The sequence below is a fragment of the Mytilus galloprovincialis genome, chromosome 11 (genome assembly GCF_965363235.1).
Source record: "Mytilus galloprovincialis chromosome 11, xbMytGall1.hap1.1, whole genome shotgun sequence".
Taxonomy (NCBI): Eukaryota; Metazoa; Mollusca; class Bivalvia; order Mytilida; family Mytilidae; genus Mytilus; species Mytilus galloprovincialis.
The window spans coordinates 66,289,409-66,314,186 of NC_134848.1; the positions used below are offsets into that span (position 1 = coordinate 66,289,409).

General features: G+C 30.6%; 2 protein-coding genes across 2 annotated transcripts in view; both read left to right on the forward strand.

Annotated features, from left to right (window-relative positions):
- The first annotated feature begins 184 nt into the window (after nucleotides 1-184).
- LOC143050869 (uncharacterized) lies at nucleotides 185-17,284 on the forward strand. Its single transcript, XM_076223975.1, has 5 exons — nucleotides 185-249; nucleotides 2,672-2,707; nucleotides 3,631-3,723; nucleotides 15,394-15,486; nucleotides 17,168-17,284. The coding sequence occupies exons 2-5, from the start codon at nucleotides 2,690-2,692 to the stop codon at nucleotides 17,282-17,284; spliced, it is 321 nt and encodes a 106-aa protein (XP_076080090.1). The 5' UTR covers nucleotides 185-249; nucleotides 2,672-2,689.
- Nucleotides 17,285-23,900: 6,616 nt separating this feature from the next.
- The window catches only part of LOC143050870 (uncharacterized), a 33,068-nt gene continuing 32,190 nt past the window's right edge, over nucleotides 23,901-24,778 (forward strand). Inside the window, exons 1-2 of the mRNA XM_076223976.1 lie at nucleotides 23,901-23,963; nucleotides 24,521-24,619. Of these exons, the coding sequence (XP_076080091.1) occupies nucleotides 24,548-24,619 (72 nt within the window). The 5' untranslated portion in view covers nucleotides 23,901-23,963; nucleotides 24,521-24,547. The remainder of the gene's footprint in view (nucleotides 23,964-24,520; nucleotides 24,620-24,778) is intronic.

Consider the following 24,778-nt stretch of genomic DNA (forward strand, 5'->3'; position numbering starts at 1 on the left):
TTCATGTTGTCACATCAATAATTTCTAGAGAAAACAAAATGTCTATTTGTTTTATAATTCTCTATCAAAATAGCTGGTTTAAAATAAGATTTACTTTCTTGGAAATCATGGATTAAATTGATGTGTATAGTGCATATTGATATAACAGGTAAATTGTTATAGACTTTTAACTGATTACAGAGATATTTACAACAACAATGTCTAAGGAAATGGAAATAACTGGGATCACATGTTACTGACTAATCACATGTAAGTATTTGTAGATATGCAAGTAATTTAAAATTTCTTTTTAATCAAAACATAGAATGAAAACAATACAGATCCACATTTAAAAATCAAAACAGAAAAACATTTTCAAATGGCAAAATTGAAAGCTCAATCACATCAAACAAATTGAAAACAGTTGTCGTAGTCTTGACATGGTAAAGACGTATGTGGTAAATGGTTGAATAACACTTGTTGTATAGCTAGCTTAAACTTTCAGTTGTACGTTATAGAAAAACAAACTTTTAAAGATATGTATAAATTATCCATAACACAAAGTACCTGCAGAATAAAAACATACAATATGCAAAGGGAAAGGGATTTTATGGCTGCTCTTTGTCTCAAAGTCTGAAATATTGAATATTTTTGTTTTGTTATGTTTTAAGTTATTGGAAACACAATCAATCATTACTGTAGAAATAAAATCAAAGTACTGAAGTAATGAACATCGGATGACCGCAAGTTCTTGTGGATGGTCAAAAGCACTTGTCACTGAAAAAAATCACATCTCGCAACCTGAAAGTGAGGTTAATGTACAGAGATATATGTTTTCTGAGATAATTCGTGCGTGAATGATGAATAAATGACAGAAAATTCAACCTCACCGTAATAACTATATTGCAGTGATACAAATCAATATACACTGGTTTGTTGTTAATATTATACTATATTAACCGTTACATTCATATATACTTTTTATCTATTTGTATGTCATTTCATTCTACTATTCTAATAATAGTGCAGTGCAAGTGCATGGCGGACACTCTTCTGTAAAAAACTTGATTTTTCTAAAAGATTGGATATGAGTAGGCATTCATATTTTCCCGCTAAAACCATTACAGAGTTACCAGTCCCTGCCGAAATTGTCACAAAATTTCTTGAGATATTCTTCCGCATGCTTTCACAAAATTTTTTGGTACGTGTGCATAGATATTATCAATGATTTTTTACTTATCTTTTCATAAGAGAGGGACGAAAGATACCAAAGGGACAGTCAAACTCATAATTCGAAAATAAGCTGACAACGCCATGGGTAAAAATGAAAAAGACAAACCGACAAACAATAGTACACATTACACAACATAGAAAACTGAAAAATAAACAACACGAACCCCACCAAAAACTAGGGGTGATCTCAGGTGCTCCGGAAGGGTAAGCAGATCCTGCTCCACATGTGGCACACGTCATGTTGCTTATGTGATAACAAATCCGGTAAATAGTCTAATTCGGTAGGTCACATTCATGAAAGGGAAGGGGATTGTAGTTACGACGTAAGGAACATATCCGATATCATTTGTGAAACGGTTATTCTTTAAACAAAAATATTTTCATGAGTATTCATTGAAGAGATGTATTTTTAACAATCGATAAGAAATGTTAGTTTGCACTAGTTAATATCTGGGTATTTTTCATGTGTGAAGATCGGTTAAAAACCCAAAACGACAGTTACGTGTGCAAATTTTAGGCGATAGCAATACATCGGAATGACCTCACGGTTCTCGATGTAAAAAAATAAAATACTTTGTCGTTTACGTGATACATCTTAGAACAAGTTTTTTTTAAACGACCATTTAATATAAATAATTCGATGTCAATATAAAAATAATACTAATATATAACTCAAAAATTCCAAATATATACTGTTCACTTTTACTATTTAATAAGAATGATAAATTGCTATTGACAGTTACAAAAAGTAGCTGCCGGTTTCATATGATAGTAACTTCAACAAGATACCGACAAATACTTAGGGTAATTAAGTTCGGCTGAATATTTCGATGTAACTAATTTTCCAAACTAATGCAAAAGACTCCTTAGTAATTTTGGAATAATAGCAAAACATAGCAATCAGAACACAACTTAAATGGAATCCCAAGAACAAATGGATTTACAATAAAAATACCAAGCTCCAAGGTAAAGTTGCATGTTGGTGGTCCGTTGTCGTGCTCAATACTCGATACCTGATGGTCATTTTGTGTATCATCAGTCATAGTTGTCGGTCATTTACACGGATAGTATTTTAAACATATGTGTAATGTGCGTGCACTGTTTTATATTGATACACTTTGTGTGTCAATATTCCGGATGCCGTACATAATTGGAAAAAAATCAAGCAATGCACCCGCTATTGAAATAAATAGAGCTGGTAATAATGATTGATTGATGCCAAAGAGTTTATATCCTTACTACAGTGATGATGTTTGAAGTTTTATATATAATGTATGTATTGGTAAATTCCAAATTTAAGAATGATGTATTGTATCATTTGGTAAATGATGTCCTTCAAGTATTATGTTTGTTGACATTATATGTATATTGTTTAAGATGACATTGAAATATAATACCCATTTAAACATGTTGTGTGAGTGTTTATACAATAAATATATCGTGTACTTCTATATTTCAGTGCAAGCTAAATTAAATTATGGATGACTGGAATGAGGTAAAAATGGTACAGGTTATTGCTTTATGAGATATAATTACCAATGAGACATGTTTTTCATCACAGGGCTTGAATGCCAGTAATGTTAGGCCATCATACACACAATTCATACCTATCAACAATAAATGGCATGCTATGACATTATGAGCTCTTATAAAAACCTCGGTATGACAAAATGTGAAACAACTCATGTCAGACAATTCACAAGTATAGTTTGTGGTATTATAATGAGCTGGTTCTTCATATAAACCGTTTAACACCCAACCTAATATTTGTCCCCCGACCAGAATATTGTCCAAAAAGGCTTTCTGTAACACAGGTGGAAGTAAATCAAACAATCATATTCAACAAAAAAAACCATTACAAAATGATTATACATAGTTTATATTGTTATACATAGATTATATTATTATCACATTGAACAATGAAAACACATTTGAAGGAGTATCCAAATGTTCAACATGAGAGTTAAAATAAAAACTTAAAAAACAAGAATGTGTCCAAAGTACACGGATGCCCCACTCGCACTATCATTTTCCATGTTTTATGGACTTTGAAATTGGGTAAATATCTAATTTGGCATTAAAATTAGAAAGATTATACTATAGGGAACATGTGTACTAAGTTTCAAGTTGATTGGACTTCAATTTCATCAAAAACTACCTTGACCAAAAACTTTAACCTGAAGCGGGACGAACGAACGAACGAACGGACGGACGGACGGACGGACGGACGGACGAACGAACGAACGGAGCCACAGACCAGAAAACATAATGCCCCTCTACTATCGTAGGTGGGGCATAAAAAAACATCAACAGTAAAGTTGGAAAGGAAATTTATTTCTAATAATATGTTTTAAGTGATATTTCATTCATGAAAAAATGACAAAGCTGCTGTATAAAAAATCTAAAATATTCTTGTAGAAACTGTTTTGGGCAGTGAAGCTAGGAAAAGTCACACACGTGAAGAACCTAATAGCAGAAGGTGCATCAGTGCATTATAAAAAAAGTTATTTTGTAAGTTACTCCGACATTTCTTTATTTTAAAAAAGGAAACATTATCTGTTACCATTTAAAGTAATCACAAACATTTTTAAAACGAGACATGAAACGCATATTTATGGATTTGTGCCATATTTTATTCAATATTATCATCAATCATAGGAATTATGTTCCCCATTGCTGCATGGTTGGTTATTCTTTTGAAAGAAACAAGACAGTACAAAAATACTTTAAAAATTGGCATTTTCTTGACTCTTCAATGTAAAAGATCAAACGTCATTACGTTATCCTGATTATTTCAAAGTGGCAATCGTATAACATTTAGCAGTGAACTTGTCTTGCTTGCTCCGTATATCGTTGTCACGGCAATTTCAAATTCAATTATGTTTAATATTTACCAATAACTACCAAACCTTAAATCATTGAAAGTTAAGTGATTTTGAGATGACAATACATAAACTGCATTACCGCATAGTAAGCTATAAAAGTCCCCTAAATGACAAATAAGGAATAATTCTGAGAATAGTAATAGCCAAATGTATTTCAAAAAAATAAACGAAAAACAAATACGATATACATTAGAAAACGAAAACCACTGAAATACAGTCTCCTTACTTTGGACATACTCGTATATAACGGAGTTAACCATGTTTACTCGCGTCATGCACATACTACAGGTTAAAATCTTGTTAATATATACAATGCAATTTCCCATAGGAACTCCATTTGCGGCTAAAACTGAGACACTTTTATTATGAAGTTTCTTCAAAAATTATATCCCAGAACGAAAAGATGCTATTCACTACTATTTTATAAAAAGGTCAAAATATTGGGCTGTGTGTCATATTTTTAACATTAATAAGTCCTGAAATTTTCAGATTTCAAACTGATACTAAAATTGTGTACTATCCCTACCTTCACTTTGAAATGCTTGAGACCTCCTTATATTGAACTTTTCGGCGCTTCTTTGTTTTATATACTGGTAACATTCCCAATCCTATTGCTATGAGATGAAACACAGAGATCGTATCTTGGAACCAGTACGTTAGCAAATCAACATATAAATGACTATTATGTATCAGCCCCATAAAAGACGTAGTCTTACAAAGTGCAACATACACGATCACTTTAAACATAAGTATGTTTTTGTTTCGTTTGAAATACATTTCCTACGGTTATAAACCAAATTTTTAACCAACATACTTGTATTTATGGAAGAATTAGTTGTAAATGTAAATAACTGTGTGTTCACTAAATCCGTGACTCAATAATTTGCCAGTTATACATAGACATACAAAAGCAAACAGGACGAATCAGACACCAACAGAAACAATAAGGTCCAAAGAAAGTAAATCAACGACATAAAACAAACACTTGTTCATTCTGTCGTTCATTTCGTGAAGTAGTTCGTGTGTAAAACTAAAAATATAAATAAATCTAGGAATGGACAGTTATGGTTGTTGATAATAGATTTATTTAAGAAAAGTCCCTTTTGGTAAATTTTGACAGTACTTTTGACCATGTTTTGACTTTCAAAAGAAAATAAATACCATCAAGGTAAGTGTTTTCGAATTTAACAATACACTCAAATTTTGGTTTGTCTCTATTTGTTTTGCCATTAACTGTAATAGCAGTTACCGACCAAGTTTTGTATTAAAGGGTCTTAGATGTGCCAATAGGGATATCTGCTGACAATGCAACTTATTGCCGAAACTCACATAATTGTTGCCTTGGATAACATGATGATTTTTTCATGATTTTTGGGGTTCTCGTTAATCGATACAGAACGACTCAACACATCTTTTGATTGAATGATACAATGGTTTATAAGTTTTAAAGGTTTTTTAATATTCAAATATTCATTAATTCAGACATTTTTCAATATATGACAAGTTTTGCATACCCCCTCTCAAACAAAAAAACCCGGAAATTTCTTATTTAGTCTTTAAAAAATGCCCGAAATCATAATCCACAATGCCTTTTAACATAAAAATGGTAGCATACGCTATAAGTTTATTACTTTGGGATATTATCAAAAATATTTTGTTAATATTGAACAAAAGGGTTAAACATGCTACACTGAGGATCTAGTAATCAGTATCCTTGAGTTTCTTATAGACAACATATTTGTTAAATTTGGAGGTAGACTTTTTCAACAAATTGTCGGCATTCCTGTGGGAACGAACTTTGCGCCTCTCCTTGTCGACCTCTTCTTATTTTCATAAGCATTGGAATTTCGTTAGACACTTGTCAAAAACCAGAAGATCAAAAAAGCAAAGTTATTTGATTAATTTCAGATATATTGATGATGTTCTTTCCATTAACAATCCGAACTTTTCTGAATGGAAACCATGGATATATTCCCAAGAACTAGAAATTAAAGACACGGCTTCCTCCGCCTCATTTTTCGACTTATACCTCGAATTTGACATACACAGTCATCTCAATACCAGAATCTATAACAAATGAGACGATTTTAATTTTAAAATCACCAATTTCCCACACCTTAGTAGCAATATACCAACGTTAGGCACTCTGTCCGCTAAAGTAACGTCGTAATGTTACGATCTGCCGATCTGACACGTCATACAATATTTAGTTCTGTATTACCACTTGTTATCGCAATTGCAAATAGAATTACTGGGTTGAGTTAGAAATAAATTAGATAGAAAAATAAATGAATATTTAAAAAATATTTGCATGGTATTATATTTATTGATATACAATAAATGAAATTTGCGTCCTGTCAAACAAAACGGTAATTTTTAGACGACGTTACATTTTTCGTTTATTTTATCGGAACATACTTTATTTTATTACGCTGGCGCGTCATCTATAAACAATGGATATTTATAGCAGAAGACTCATTGTGATGGAAAAGTTTCAGAGATTGTACTGTCTGATGCTCCTATCGTTCGGTAGGTAAATAAAGTAGCCTGTACGTTTAAAATGTAAAAGGTTATCTTTCTCTCGAAAACGTACGTAAATAAATTGGAGCTTTGGAGAACAAACTTTAGAACTTCGTTGAAATTATCCCAAAATTTTAGCTGGATCTGGCTTTCTAATCATCATTTGCACAGCGCGAACCAGACAAACTATAGATGTTGATACTTTTTTCGGAATTAGTCGACAACGTTGTGAAATACTTTGCAACGTTTCTTCCATTTGACGATTTGTGTAATTCCGTGAAAATGAAAGGCATTGTTGTTGCCCAAATTGTAAAGGTCTGTAAACAACCATCGCAAAAAGTATGGCAGCCCGGCACCAAAAAAGCCGTGTATGTTTTATATTTATTACTTTTGATTGTTAAAAGTAATAATAAACACTTACGCCAAATTAAAACAGCATACTCTATGTAACATCTGATTGAAACGGAGACCCGAGTTGTTTGTCAGACTGTCTATTTGTATCACGAGAAACTATAGTCAGTTTCTTTTTTTAACTTTCACTTTACTGTCTTTAGACTCAGGGATGTGTGTTATATTTAGGCGAATCACCAGAGTTGAGGCAGTGATGATCAGTGATTGTTGGACCTCACACCACAACACTCTGCAGTTAAATATGCCACCTTCCTTCTTTTGCTATATAATTCTGATAGAACTACCAACAAAAAATATAAAAAAAAATGAACAAATATTTTGAAGGTATTTGTTTTTTGCTTTAGGAAAACAGTATCATTAGACTCAGATTTAACACAGCTGTATTTTTTAATAAATTTGTTTTCATGAAGTGCTCTCCTTTTTGATAATATAAACAAGTATTTTCTTGTTCTTATATTAGATGAATCGCTGAGATTAAAGAATACATATTTAAAAAAAACATGTGCAATTTTAAAAAGAGATATAAAAAAACCCACAAAATTAAAAAAAAATGACCAAATACTCAAAGATACTGCTACAGACAAATAATACTTTATTTAATGTATAATGATACATTAGTTAATGATTTATCAATAAGTCAGTAGATAATAGTAGTATGATAATTAGACACGAACAGCAATCCAACAAATATATAGCTCTCTGCAAGTAAAAGAAAGGCCAAGTTTTAATATGTTTTAACAAGAAAATTCGGACTTTTAGATTTTTTTGTTATTACATATGCTATAAATCTTGAGATAAAATTATTATATTTTCTGTTTAGATTTAATACCAGCCGCTGTAAAAAAAACCCACACAAGATTGAAGAAGTAAGAAAATATGACAGCTATTTGATTTTTCAATTATTTGTAAGTAATACTATGCTTTATATAAACATTTTTGTCAATACATGTATCGAATATTTATTATATTAAAAGCAAGTCCCCGAGTGCAAAACACAGAACATTTAAAGGTGTCCAAATTTTAATCATTCTGTCACATGTGTGATTTATGTCAATGGGTAATTGGTGTTTAACGCCACTTTCAGCATTATGTACTATTTCATAGTAGTTTATTTTTATTGGTTGAGTTAGAAAATAATGCTTGTAGAGAACCAAGATCCAAGATAGTAAAACTGACAAGCTAAATTAATATTGTAGTCAAACTGAAAGGCTTAATGTGTGCTTTGAAATTCAAAACCTTTGTGTTGACAGGATAGTGATAGAGACGTTATTTACTTAAGACCATTCAGCCACTGAAACCAATTTCAATGAAACAGTAACACAACAATATGGCATAGAAAAACATACAGTCTTTATCTACAGCACAAGTTAAAATAAAAATTGCGGAGTTTCCGTTTTCTTACTTTAGTTTGCCTCAATCAAACGAATAGGTGCAAAATGCTTATTACCACAAAACACAGATCATGTTTAAAATTGGGTGGCGTCACTTTTACCATTCATGACTTATGTTCTTTTATAAATGAAACAATTACTTAATCTGTTGGCTTGATTCTCTTCCTCTTGTTTGCTTCAACTAAATTTTATGAAATTTATACACAATGCTTATAATTACAAAAGGGCCTTAATGAAATTAATCCTGCATCTGTATGCGGAAGTTGACTGGTGCATATTGTTACAGGCAGGGTATTTACAGCCCCAAAACACATTCTCAATTTATTTAAACAATGTTCATTTACAAGAATAGCCTAGTATAGGAAACCCTCCTGTCTGAAAAATGCCTTCAATATATTTTTTCAAATCAACTTTGAATTAATTTGAACAATTTACTAAAGTGAAGAAAGTTTTCTATTTTCACAAATACAATGTATACTGATCCCCAATTTGAAAAAAAACAAAACTAGTCTCAATACTCAGGTTTTTTCCTTTTTTTCCCCATTTTTTAATTACAATAAGGTAGTGGTCTAAAATTAAAAAAAAATAATCTGACTAATCGTGTCAAAAAACTAAATATTTTTTTTTGTGCTTTGAACGTACAATATTTTTGACTAAGAAAAAAAAACCTAAAATTTATATGCCCCACTTACGATAGAAAAGGGTCTGTTTGTCTGTTTGTAAGATTGTCTGTCTCTTTTCAGTTTAAAGTTTTTGGTCAAGGTAGTTTTTGATAAAATTGAAGTCCAATCAATTTGAAATATAGTTTACATGTTCCTTATGATAACTATGATCTTTCTAATTTTTATATGGTTATTGCCCGTCCTTTTTGTGACCTGTATATGAGAACACACACAATCATGCATATAAAAAAACTCATATACTTTTTTGAAAGTCATTTGATACATATGAATTATTTCACTTGAGTATTTTATTTATTTTTGAATAAGAATGGAGAATTACCATGACCTAGTTAACTAGGCTCTACTGATATGATAGATATTCTGATGTCTAACTTGGAGATCTCGATTACGTTGGAAAATGTATCAGGTAGATGGTTATTCATACATATCATGAAACAAATATGTTATGGAGAAAACATTGAAATTAGTCATATGTTGTTGAAACAGCAACCAAACAACATGATCATATAATCAAAATTAAAAACAATTTGATGGTTATATTTAAATAAATAACTTGAAATGGCCTTAACAATTACAAAGTAGATAAAATATAGAAAAGAAATGGGGAATGTGTCAAAGCGACAACAAACCGACCATAGAGCAGACAACATCCGAAGGCCACCAATTGGTCTTCAATGTAGCGAGAAACTCCCACACCCGGAGGTATCCTTCAGCTGTATTCATGTATGTTGTTGAATTATGCTGAAAGTATTTACTAGTTCATTTGACTGGAAAAAACTGATCAATATTTCCTGTTTTACATAACAGACTAGACAAATTGCAAGATAGCAAATATGGAAGAGTCAAAGTTGAAATAACATTAAATTTATGAAAACAGCTAACACCTACTCATATTTTTTTTTTTAATCCAATTGATATTTGTTATTTTGATTTTAAACTACCAGTAAGTTTTAGATATTTATATATAGAAACAACCTAACAGCACACACTAATTTCAACTATTTTATTTTTTGTATTTTGTGTTATTTTCAGATGTAGAAGTAGAAGAAACAACAGTGAAAAAAGAATGAGAGTCATCATTTTAATAAACATTTAACTTGAAATTGAAATAAATCTAATTTTTCTTTATTATGTATTTCAAATATGAGCATTGGGATAAACTTTAATGAGACAGCAAGCCAGCAGCACAATCCAAATAGCTATTTGGAGGTGTACGTAAACTGCATGCAAAAGTGAAATTTGTGGTTTTTCAATATAAACTAAATCGTAAGTTATCAACTCTTTGGGGCTTTGGTGCAACTTGCACAGTTTCAGATTTATAGCTTCAGAACATGGTCATGAAAGATTTATTTATTCCACATTTAAGATGAATATATCAGTATACAAAGAAGGAGATGTGGTATAATTGCCAATATGACAACTGATTTTATATGTTTTGAAATATCTCCTTTTCTTGTCTCGTTATGTCTTTCGTCCACTTCATATTGATTTCCCTCTATGTAATTATATTGGATTCGATGGTGACTGAGTGATATTACATTATGCAAGTCATTTTTCATTAATTTCTTGTATGTTTTGATTAAATAGTATTCTTTTAAAGAGGCATTGCATTTAAAATGATATTCATTGCTCCGAAGTATGAAATATTGTTATTTTCTGAACTTCAGTTTTTGCTGTTATGATGCTGGGCTACTGCCACAACCTTGTTCATGCTCTTTACTGCCCTGAAACAATCTAATAATTATTCAACAGTGATTCATTATATGTATTAGAAATTACTTAGGTATATTAAAAAGGCAATATGCCAATTATTTAGTCTTATTGTTATATGACCGAAAAGAGCAGATTCCTCCACAGAAGAAAATGCGCCAAAGGGGGAGATAATGTCACAAAAAAAAACTGCCGTACCGATGACAAGAAATAATGTCATTTTTTTACCAGGCAATAAGTATGCTTCAAATTGATGTACACAAATAATCATCACCTGTTCGATTAGTGAACGCTGCAGAGTCACTACCAACGTCACCTGCATATAGGATATACATTTACCAACTTCGTCGATATTCGAGAGCTTGCAACTCCCACTCAGATTTTGTTAAACGTCTCCAATGTCTGATCAAAAAGTTGATGAACCAGGGGTAAATCAAAGAACATCTCGTCCTTTTTTTAAAGAAGTTCATCGGAAGATAAAAAGACCTTGTAGAAGAATATTCGATATCAACTTCACACATAACACATGATGGTTTATGTATAGATTCTGCGTACTGACGTTGTCTTCATCATGATAACGTGTTATATTGTTCTTTTATTTGTCTTTGTCTTATTATTAATATTACTTTTACTGTTTGGTCTGTTTTTTGTTGTATCCATTTGACGTGGTGCGGTACTTACACATCCTGTCAATGTGTTGTTTGTATTATCTCTCATTTCTGCTGGTGTGGTTTGTGACGTTTTGAGTTTTTTGGTACATATGACGTGACTCTGTACTTTTAAAGATCCCGCCTTTATGTTAATTGATCTATTATACTGCCATAATGTTATTGTTCTATTATAGTTTTGAAAATACTTTGAACGACAAAATTATTGTACTCGTGTAGTCTTGTTTCGTGGCAAATGAATACACCAAGACAATATAAAGTTATGGATTCTTTATTTCGTTCTATATTGTAATCCAAAAATAAATACCCTGTAATAACCATACATTATATTAATGGATGTAATATAATTAAGTAACTATATAAAAGATTTAAAACATTATGCTAACAATTATGAACAAGGAAACTGTTTACTTTTCCAAGCATTTCAATAATAAAAGAATACTATATAATTTCATTAAGTCGGAAATAGTGATCTCCAATTCTATTGTTTCATGAATACATCTAAATACCAAATCTAATCATAATGCATATGTGGATGCATTAGTAATACATTATAACAGTAATGCAATGAACTGTTAAATACCAAATTTAAATAAGCATATTTAAAAATAACATATACATGCAAAGCAAGAACATACGTGCAAACAAAGCATAAAGCACTTTCTAAAGCAAACAATACAATAAGCAAAACGCACACAGATTCAACATAACATAACCTACCTCACAGGTATTTGTGAAGGCTTGAATACAATTAAAGTACGATCACATCAGGTTGATGCCGACATGGTGGGTCATCAATATGGAATATACCTGCAGTACAAATATTAGATTCATAACTAACCTAATCTGCATATCAAAATAAGATAGTTATTATCTTTATCAATTTATGACTTTATTTAATATCTGAAATTATTATAAAACATTCATTCCATAAAATTCAATAGTTTAATCCATTTACTGAAATTTAGCTGTTTTATATAATTTACTGTTTTAACCATAAAAGCACAATTATTAAAGAGATTTAAAGTTCTTTTAAGTTTTCTATTGTTACACTTGCATATCACATCTACACATCATTCAAACATGCATTTATTCAAAACATTCGTAAATCATGCATACATATAATTATAAGGATAGATAATTAATATATTAGTATAAGAAGAATAACTGACCTTATAAATAGGAAAACCAAACTCCAAATAGAATATAATATTACAATTTACTAGACAATGAAAATGGTGTCCATTACACAAAGTGACCATGTAGAAATGTAAAGTTCCCGCCAAAGAATTGACCACTAATCAATACCAATAAAACACAATTGAAACACCTGATAAAAGTCATACCTGAGCGAACCTGAAATATACACTCCGTATAGTTTAACCATGCAATAATATAATACTACAGTATTACTTATATATAAAATACATATATCCTAAAATAACACTTTACCACACTCGCTTACTGGTATTAACCATATGTGCATCTTAAAAGAACTTCGGGATAATTTCAAATCTCGGTTTTATTTCCGAAATTAGTTTTAAAAAAAATTTTGAACATACTTTGAACGACAAAATTATTTTATATTGACGTTAACATTCTGACGCCAAACACTCGACTCTTAGCAATGCATATGGTTGTTTTATATTTTATAGATGCTTTTTGTGCGTCTTTGTGATATATTTGTTTATTTTTTTTCTAATTGAGATTGTGTCACAGTGATGACTGCTGTACCCTTGTTTTGACAATTTTACCTGTTATGTTTGTTTTGATAACGCATAGTTGTCAATATAATGAAAAATGACTGTCATACAAATGAGAGGTTAAACGCTATATAACCAGGTTAAATCCACCATTTTCTACAGTTGAAAATGCCGGTACCAAGTCAGGAATATGACAGTTTTTGTCTATTTGTTTGATGCGTTCTGTCATTTGATTTTGCCATTTGATAAGGGACTTTCCGTTTCGAATTTTTCTCGGAGTTCAGTATTTTTGTAATTTTTCTTTTTTCCTTAGGATACCATATAATAATTCATTATGATTAATACTCACTGTACATGTACATTATATGAACACATTGTTGACGTCCAACTGCGTCATTCTGATGCAATATATTATTCGTTTCTGAAATGAATTTTACGTACAGTCTACTTCAAAGGCTGTGATTTATTTTCTTTTTGTATTGTCGAATGGTTTGCCTAGAGAAACAACATTTCAATAGCGATGTGAATGTGTTGCATCGATTCATAAGGGAGCTACCATTTGATTAGGGGGGGGGGGGGGGGGGGGCTAGGAAGAAACATTTTGTCCTGCATTTTTTTAGCTGTAATCTCTGTCCTGCCTTTTTATTTTTCACTCTGTTCGGTCCTGCCTTTTTTCTTTAGTTTATCCTGACTTTTTTTTACCTAAATTGTCATCCTGCCTTTTTTTTTGCAAGTGTCTCATCCTGCCTTTTTTTTTTAACTCAAAACTCCTGTCCTGCCTATCTTTTTCAAATTTTATCCTACCCCCCCCCCCCCCCCCCCATAAAAATCAAATGGTAGCTCCCTAATGTATGTGTGCTTGACATACACAAATATAACTACTCAAAATGATTTTCATATACAATTAAAAACTTATTATATCAAAACTATTGCATTCATCGCACGGATAATACATATGACGACGTAAAGGTTAACATATTTTTTTAAAGAAGAATTTAAAATAGAATGATGAAATTTCATCCAGATAAAAAACATTGTATATAGAATGTACACAATTTTATGAAGTTAATCAATATATAGTTATATTTGCGGCTTATATTTGAAACTGTTGCTATTAGGATTTTTTTTATAGAAAATATCAGTAGGTGCGTGTATATGTAAATAAAGGCAGCAGTAGTATACCGCTGTTCAAAACTCATAACTCCATGGACAAAAAACCGAATCGGGGTACAAACTAAAACTGAGTGAAACGCATTAAATATAGAACAACGACACAACATTAAAATGTAACACATACAGAAACGGACTAAGCATTATACAAAATTCTATGAGAATAACAAATATAACATAAAAATCAAATACATGAATTTGGGATAGATAAGTACCGTGACACGTCTTATAGTAAAGTAAATTCACACTCAAAAATAAGAGAAAACAAACGACACAACGGAAACACAACGTTAAAATGTAACACACACAGAAACGAACTATAATATAACAATGACCATATTCCTGACTTGGTACAGAAAAAAGTAAAATCACAAAAATACTGAACTAAGAGGAAAATCATTTCGGAAAGTCCATAATCACATGGCAAAATCAAATAACAAAACGCATCAAAAACGAATGGACAAGAACAGGACATTTTTAATGGAAAGATGGTTGGTTGAACCTGGTTTTGTGGCATACCAAACCTCCCTCTTTTATGGCCATGTGAAATATAAAATTAAAATGACAACACAACATTACAGGACTACAATATAAATAAAGAGAAGAACATAATTGACAAAGAAACATACGAATAATAGCTAACAAAGGCAACAAGTTTAAAATTTTAATACGTCAGAATAGCATTTTCTCCACACATAGTTTTCATTCTTAATCGGGTTAGTAAATTACCAAAATGAATCGCCACGTATTCGACTGAAAGGAGGACAAATTATCTGTAAAAATAATTTTGTTAACGGCAAATCATAATGGGTCATGTTAAATGTGCAATAAAGAAACAACTCAGCATTTTGCAAAAATGTTTAGTGTTGATATATTATTGAATCGCTAAAAAAGAAAAATTTAAGCTCCTTCAATTAACCTATGATTGTTTTAATTTGAAATATGTGCCTTGTGGTTGTTTCTTGAGATATTTACATAGCCCAATGGCTGCTTTATAAGTTGCTTAGGTTGTAATTTATAAAGTTTAATTTTAATTATAGAATGGAGTATCGCTTCTTCGTGTTGCCAAGGACAAAGCAATCATTGAAATTTTAATTGAGAAAGGGATAAATGTTAACAGCTTAGATGTTAATGTGAGTAAATGGTATCGTATCTAAACATTATTGTATGATTAAATAATCATAATTAGAAGTATTCTCCTCTTTTTATTAAACATATTAAGACATATATAAGTGTGCTACAGTGTGTATGTGTCTGTGTGTGGATATTATACCGTGTTATCATGGGAGTTTTCTACTTATAGTGAAAAAAGGTCATCAAAATACTTTGTCATTGAATTATGGTGTTATGGAGGTGCAGATATTATGTAACTTACGATCGCTTTGAATTCGATTCTGAGCTTTGCTGCAATGAGAAATATTTATTGAATGACTGTCTCAGAGATGCATTTACCAAACCAAATAAAAGTTACCTACATATTTACATATCTTCATGTCCCAATTGACCAGGAGCTTGTTATTAATTGTTTACTGTCTGATTTTGCTGTTTAAAGCGGTTTTTTTAGTCTTATCTGTATTTTCTTGCTTAAATCTATTACAAATTTTGTTGGGACTGTTTGATACTTACTGTACAGCATGTATATGAAGATCTCATAGAAGTTTCCAACCATGAAATAAAACGTTTTTTAAGTTGTGATGAATTATTGTTTTAAGCCTAGTTCTCATATACGCTAAAGTGTACCAGTGGCGTTGACCACAAGAAAATCGTGAAAAACGTAAACCAAATTTTGCTCCTAAAAGAGTTCATATGCACTTCAAGCCAGACGCAATTTACATGACAGACGGTCAAATCAACAGAACGGGTATTCAAAGTTTTAAACTTACCTGTAAAATTGAACATACCAATCTTACCTTGTAAAATATATATCAGGGCTATGTGGTTTTTTTTGTATACTGGACATAATTCAATACATCGAAAAAAACAACGTTTCTTAGAAAATATAACTATTTTAAACGAAAATAATAACCTATAAAACAAAAATATTTGGTTCATAATCAAACTAAACAGACCGACAAATAAATAACAATTATAATGATGCTCAAAATCTCTGCTACAAATAAGGTTTATGAGCCAGAAAAAAAATTACGTGTTTGCAATACTGACTTCTGGAAGCTTCCGTCTCATTTGATTAAAAATAGAAACGTAAGCAGTGACTAAAAAATAGTTTTAGCTGTCAATGTTACTTGTATATCTGTATCACAAATCATTTACAAAAAAGGTAAAAAAATAAATAAACGAGAACACCGAATGCTAATCTCATTTAAAAAAATGGACTGTCCATAAAACTGACAAAAATAAAATAAATTAGAATAAAAAAAAACCGAAACAATCATGTCATCAATAATGACAATACAAAAGAATGATAATAAGAACAACAATAATAATAATACCTATACTCATACTAGTGATAGTATTAATAATGATAATAATAATAATAATAACATAGGGTTATTGCATGAATTTTCCCAAAAATTCATGCAATAACCCTTCTATTGTATAGCAATATAGTACTTGAAGGTAAAAATTGGTTTAAAGTAAGATTTTGTCGTTGATGACGTCATGACTTTTTGAAGATTGATTGCACAAGTGCAATATTATAACTTATTGCACGCTAACTTTAGTTACTTCTTGTGGGAAATATTATATTGCTATGCAATAATAATAATATTAATAATAATAAAAATAAAAATAATAATAATAATAATAATAATAATAATAATAATAATAATAATAAAACTTACTTATACTCTAAAGGGATCGACTCACCTTCACAATGCAATAAACGATGGAAATGATGAACTTACACATGTTTTGATCAAACACAAAGCTAATGTGAATGCCGAGAACAAGGCAAGTACTTATTTAACATAGTTAAGAAAACAAGAACACTTCAGAAGCTACATGAAAATTCAACGACGCATGACCAAACTTCCAAATAGAAAAGCACATAAATATAAACAAGAATATACTTTGAACCCCACATATTCTATTGGTGACTTTGAGTTATTTATATCCTGCCAATAACATCGACACGATACTTAAGGATTAAATCGGTACACAATTTCTTGCTATTATGTAAATTTGTTTGTTTTTTAGCAAGGTCAAACACCGCTACATATAGTAAATACAGCAGAAATTGCAAAAATTTTAATTCAGAACGGCTCCAATATGAACAGCTTAGATTTCAGTGTGAGTATATACAAACATTTGATAGTTGTTTGGTTGTATATATGATGTCGCGTGAATTTCGTTTGATAAATTGTTGCTAATTGAAATGTTGCGTGACATCATTGCCTTACATTGTAAAGAATCAGGTCCTGTCCTAGATATTTAAGGAATTACTGTAATATTGTTCTGTCTAAAAAGAAATTACATACAAAATGTGGTGTACACTGAAAAACCCGTGTGCACCACATTTTTTATGTTTTTTTAAATAGGCAGAAACAACATTAAAGTCATTTCTTATAATTTAATACTTCAATCCATTTTAAACCGGAGTAAATTATGAAAAAACGTTGGCTACATCACGATCATGTGACAAAATAATGTCTATGCGCTGATAAAAAAATCAACTTTAGCCAATCAGAAGACACGTTACATCCAAAATTAAATTAAAGAAAAGTATTAGGCAGTGGGATGAAACGTCAAATGTACAAATTCCCAATAATAGAAGAAACAAGATTATGAGAGCGTATTCAGACAATACCGACCACCAATAAAACAATAAAAACAATCCAGCGATCACGAAAATGTCGAATATCATCAACTACAGTTCACTACTTACAATGTAAAGTAGACATAACTGTATTTATTCGTGGATGTTTTAAGTGCCTGTCGTACATCTACCATCATTCAAAAGTTGTGTTGAGTACTACTGTTGACACATACATCAAGTCTGGTACAACTTAATGGAAAGAATAACACGAATAAAACAAGTAACATAAATGTGACACCTGTTCAGAAGAAAATGCAATCTGTCAGTTGTAGAGTCAATTATGTTGTTCATCGGTTTGGTATTTTTGAAAGAAAATTTGTGTTTAATGTCATGCATATTTATAAGATAATTTTACTATCCCTGCCAAATCATATTTGGTGGTGTCAGTCACGATTTCGTGATATTTTACATCTCTAATATACCTATATGGAGGTGTTTTTTTTCGGAACGATTGATATTTCGTTTGTAGAATCAACCCGGACGATACCAAGTTTAAATGAAATATGCTTCAAGGCTTAGCACATCGACCTGTGTAAGGTTTTCATTTTCCAGTGGTGAAAGATACAAACTATTGTTTACTTAAACATTTAATGTGTTTGTTAGTCTTCTCGTGTTGTTAACTCTATTAAACCAAGTGTTCCAAGTGGTGAAGTCATCCCTTCTGAAGTTTTACGGGCGCCATCGCCAATTAGCTGACTGTTTCGGAATATAAATGTCAAAATATGTATTATTTGTAATAACATGAGGAACACGACGGTTCAAACCTGTAGGTCAGGATCTGCTTACCCTTCTGGAGTATTTTGGTGGGGTTCGTGTTGCTATGCTTTAAGTTTCCTACGTTTTTGATACTAATGTTTGTCTATTGGCCTTTCTCAATTTTAGTCCTACCGTTGTCCGTTTATTTTCGACATGTAAGTTTTAATGTCCCTCTGGTGTTTTTCGCCCTTCTTTGGTTGCGAATAATGGTTAAACATTTTAATTTTCCATCTTTGATAGGTAAAAGACACCAACTATCCTCTCGTCCGTTTAGTTGTAATACCACCAAATCATGATACGTCACATCCGGTTGTATACGAAAATAGGTCGAAAAAAATATTCCCTTGAGTTTGACAGTTGTAGGTAATTAATCCTACATTTTATTGCAGTAAAACATTAAATAAAGGGAGTAATTTGATTGGTTAATTTCCAGTGATAGTTCTTTTTATTAAATGCAATGAAATGTTATGTGAAATTTTTCTATAGTACTGGACAGGACAAAACTTTACTCATGCCAAGTATTTCATTATTTGAAACAAAGATAAATTCTGCACATTTTTTTGAAAAGTGCAATTTAACAAAGACTAATAGGGGAAAGTCAATGGTGGTATTAAACCTTAATAAGACTGAATACCAAAGAAAGTGTCAAAGACGAGCATGTTAAAGATATAAACAAATAATGAATTTAATAATACAAATTTAGTCTTAACACTTTACAACTGGCTTAGGGCGTATCAATACATGAAAGCATCAGAAAAGTGTTGTCAGTAAAAAGGATGTAATCCTGGACATTTTTGCATAAAACACCACTTGTCAAGACTGTCCGACTCCTGAAACCACTCAGCGTTTTATACGACAAGAAACGTATTAAAATATGTATTATATATCTTGTTAAGTAGAAGGACACGTTCATTTATCCGTAAAAAGCAATTCGCTTTACAAAATGGGGATGAAACATGTATTGTTCACATAAAAAGAAGAATTCAAGAAATGTTAGAATATTATTGTTTGCAATAATTTTATCCTGTTGCAAATGTGGTTGCTTTATGCCATTTGGAGATACCTGAAATTCTGTGGCACCAAATGACTGACATTTGCTGTATCTAAATGTTACTTGTAAGACATGAGACTTTCGATTACCTTGTGCGATGAATTATTATAGATATTAAATTATAACGACATAAGTAAAATACTATGTGTCTGCTTATCAATTTAAAGGGATGGACTCCCCTTCACAGTGCATCAAGAAATGGAAAAGCTGAAGTCATTAATGAGTTAATCAGGAACAAAGCCAACGTGAATGTAGAGAACCAGGCAAGTAATTGATAATATTGAGAATGCAGTGACACCAAAAGTTAGTATATGAATAAATTACATAAAAAAGGCTGAACATTAAAATTTGTAGGACAACCATCAAAGTAATATGAAAAAAGTAACACAAAATTAGGAGTAATCAATGTATGTACTGCTTGTGCATCGTTGACATATCTTATTGATCTGGCAATTCTGTATGCACATAGTACACAATCTCCATATTCTTTTTTTTTTGGATTAGCAACAGTATTGCACATGCTGTTAACAATTACTCCTCTGACACAGCTAGCTCAGTAAAGGTCCCTGTTGTATTAGTACCAGAGGTTCATGGATTCATTAGGCAGATAAACTGCATATTGTTTGTCTTTTACCGAATATTAATATAACATCAGTAGATAGATAATGCTATTATATTATAATAAAGTATTTATATAATTTGACGCTATTTTCGGAATTTCATAGTACATCCGAGATAGTCGATAATTTACAACCTTTAACCAGTTTCCACGTGTTTCCGGATAACGTTTTTTTTTTTAAATCAATATTGAAATAATAGCTTTTTCTACATCATTATACAGGTAAGACAATTATAATTTGAAAGATTCATAGTCATTCGGTAATCAAAATCAATTGTGCTGTGTTTTTGTAATGGATATGCATCGTACCAGATTATATAACTATTGCAGTGTCAAAAAATAGATAATAAATTAATTAATACACAAAGATAACATTGCTAACCATGCTAACAATTCATACAATTCAAATACACCTACATATATTTTTCCTAATATCCCTTTTATTTCTTATCTAACTTTTTGTTTTGTAGAATGAGCCTTTATAAGCTCAGTTTTAAAAACATAAAATACTTTAATGTTTTTTGTTCTAAGCTCTGACAGATAGTGTGTTTTGTGAATTGAAAAAATAATCACTGTTAGAAAAAAAAATATCATAGTATACTTCATCATCTTCATCACTTAGTTTGCAATCCGAGATTTATTTTAGTGTTAAAATGTGTTTTCCAAGTTTATTTTTTCTAACAGTTTTAATATTTCTTTCCAAAATTGATCAAGAAATGGCATGTAATAAAAAAGTGTTCATTATCTTCGGTAATATTACAGTGATCATAGTCTGAGTTTTGGCATTTTGTCTATTGTTTTAATAAAACTTTGTTTGAAAGAATAAAATGTAAGAGTTTCTCTCTGAACGTTTTTAATTTATTTTCTTTCAAATAATCATTAACACATTACACATATGATGTGCTGTGTGCACAAGGGTGTCTAATCCATTAAAGAACCCAGAGGCCGTGGATGATTTACAAGTTCGTTTGGATAGATTCGTTCAACATAATAACCATTTTTCTAATTATTAAGTGAGAGAACATCATTTTAAGTGGAATGGGAGGTAATACATACTGTTAACTTCCTTGATTCTTCCGGACGCAGTTCTGGTATGAAGGCAGCCTCATATTAATAAAAGATAACATTTGTCATTGAAATCCCCTGGTCTATTTTAAAACTAATAAACAGCGATGAACATACATTGAATAGTTGTAATGATATTTATTAATAATTATAGGTGGACTTAACAAATTAGATTAAAAACAAATTTGAGATTCGGCAATTACTTACGGGAGTATGACTAAAGGCAGACACATACCATATGATAATATATGTATCTTTATATCTTCTTCCTCTTTCTTTTAAATCTTAATATGTATATTAAGTAAACTAACATCACAATATCACAGTAACGGAAAAGACAGAAGTTCAAAATACCGTTATGACAGATAACCGGAACACAAAATATAAAAAAAAAACAACATTTACATCACATGAGAAATATTCGCAGTAATCTAATGCAAGGTTCTATAAAGGGGCTCGAGGGTATAAATCATTTTTTTTTAAATATAGGATTTCTCTATTATTTTTTATAAATAAACTTTATCATATACTTTATAGAAAAATAACATAAAAACAATGGGACCGCCGTTCATGCAAGCTTACAATTCTGCTATCGAATAACGCATGCATTTTTGCCAAGGTCCTTTTTTCTGTTGAACTAATAGTAGAAATAGAGGTAATATCGAAATAAAAATAGAACTACATTACAGAAATCTCTTAAACTTTAAAATTGTGTTAGTACAGCTTAGTTGAAAAAAATAATAAAAAATTAGGTAACCGATAATTAAAAAAAGCTATTTAAATTTTATTAAAAAAGATGGTATTTGCGCACCAAAGGGAGATAATTAGGATCTTTTTCAATGATAGAAACATTTTAGAATTTATCTGGGACCAAAACGGATCGATTGTGTTGGTTGACCTTTGTACACTATCAGTAACTAACAACTAATATTGTATTAAATAAAATTTGTAATAAAAAAAAACACATTTAAATTTAGGCAGAAATATTTGTACATTCGAGCCTCCTTATGGTAGCACAATACAAAAGCAACTAAATTTTTATCAAAATATCATTTTCAGCTGTTTTTGTTACTTCTTTTTATTCCAAAACCAAAAAAGAACACTAAATTTACATAACTTGCACTGTTAATGAGTTTTGATGATAACTAGTTTTATAGACACATACACGTGTCCCAACGATACAAGATTAGAACATGTGGGCAGTACTTTGTGTTTAATCAATATAATCATTTATAATCAATATAATCAGCTTTAAAGCCACTGACCAGCAATTTTTTTAACAGTTAAGATGTGTATACTAAAATTTCTAAAGGAGAATGTTTAAATATGAATTCTTTTTAAAAGAAAATATCCTCTTTGCTTTTAAACACAGTTTTGTCATTGAATACAATTATAATTCTAGAAATCCCAATTAAAGATCCCCTAGACTGACTAACTGATAATTTTCTGTCCACATGCATAACTTACTTTTTGTAATACAGAAAAAAAACTAGATATATTGTTTAATATTCTTAATGAATAACATGCATATTGAAAAAAAGTAAATGCAATGTACAACTAAGCTCCTGAGATCATTAATAGTTAAGGTTTTACCATGGTGGGAGGAAATTTTACCATATCAGCAGTATTCCCATGGTACATGTGTAAATTATATGGAAGTTAATGGGTGCAAGTAGTAAAATCCCTATTTACTCAATTGTGACACATTCATTTTTATCATAAAAATGTAGTTTTAAATGAATTTAGTTCCTAAATTGGTGTCCCTATATGCCTGATTTTCACACATTTGTTCCTTGACCAGTTATCTTCAAAAAGATTTCTCAGATTTCTAAAAACATATAAGAACACGTTTTATAACCAATTAAAATTGGTGATCTCTTATGAATTGAGGTTGGAAACTTCATTGAAGATTTATAAGAGAATGAAATACAATAGGAAAACTCTGAGACACAGTTTTGGAGGTCAAACTGTGTTATACAAGAATCTATACAATATTCTGCTATAATAAATTATGCTATGAATAACAAAGAAGAAAATTTCATTCAACCTGGTGACATTACAATATAGCAAATAATTACATAATAATTAATGATGTCATTACTATGTCTTAATGACACAATCTCCATTTGAAAGATTAATCTTTTTCTTTCGTTTTGGTACCTTATTTTATAAAATTTAAATCTCGATAAAATAAATTACATTAGTTTAAAGTTGTCTGATCGGGGGTGATCAAATCTTTTTATTGTGCTACCTTAAGACATAATTATCGTATTTACAGGAGAAGACACCACTAGATTTACTTGAAGATTACTTTAGTCAATGTTGGCCTGGACAAATTTCTAAGGTACTTTGAAGTCAATATAAATTGAATGATAATTTACATTCATGAAGATGTATTTAAACAGCTTTTGATGCATGTGACAATATTAACTGAGTGTAATAACACAACCTTCACCTATGCTTTTTACCTAGATGGACCAACACGATGCGTTAATCCATGCACCAGTAAAGGCTATAACTAATTGATTTTCTCTTTTACAAGACTTCCTAAACTTATGCACATCTTTCATCCTTTTATAAAAGACAAATAGTGTTTTTTTTCCGATAACAACTGCCATATTCCGGACTAAGTACAAATGATTTTTAGAAACATGGTTGAATGAACGTGGTTGCATGGATAGTCGAACCTTCTGCTTATATCGAAATATTAAAGTACAACCAAAATGACACATTACGTGAAAGGAATATAGTACAAATAAATGCAAGCTTAAGAACACTCGTGACAACAACATACATAAGTAAATAATATAATAGTAGACTTCGACATTTAAACCACAAAATAATAACGAACACTTAAAATGTTCAGGTGTCTTGTTTAAAGTTAAAACATTTTCTTTGTAGGGTGATTCATCTTTACATTTAGTATCGATGAAAGGAAATATGACCCAAGTGACAGCGTTGGTTAGTTTAGGTGCAAATGTGTCAGCTAGAACTACTAAGGTTAGAATTTACTTTAACTTTTAAGTTGTATTTGAAAGTGAATGTGTAATTCAAGTTGTCTTTAATTTGTTTACTGTTTTTAAAAATTTTAGTAAAATAACAAAATACTGAACTCCGATGAAAATTCAAGACGGGAAGTTCCTTATCAAATGTCTAAAT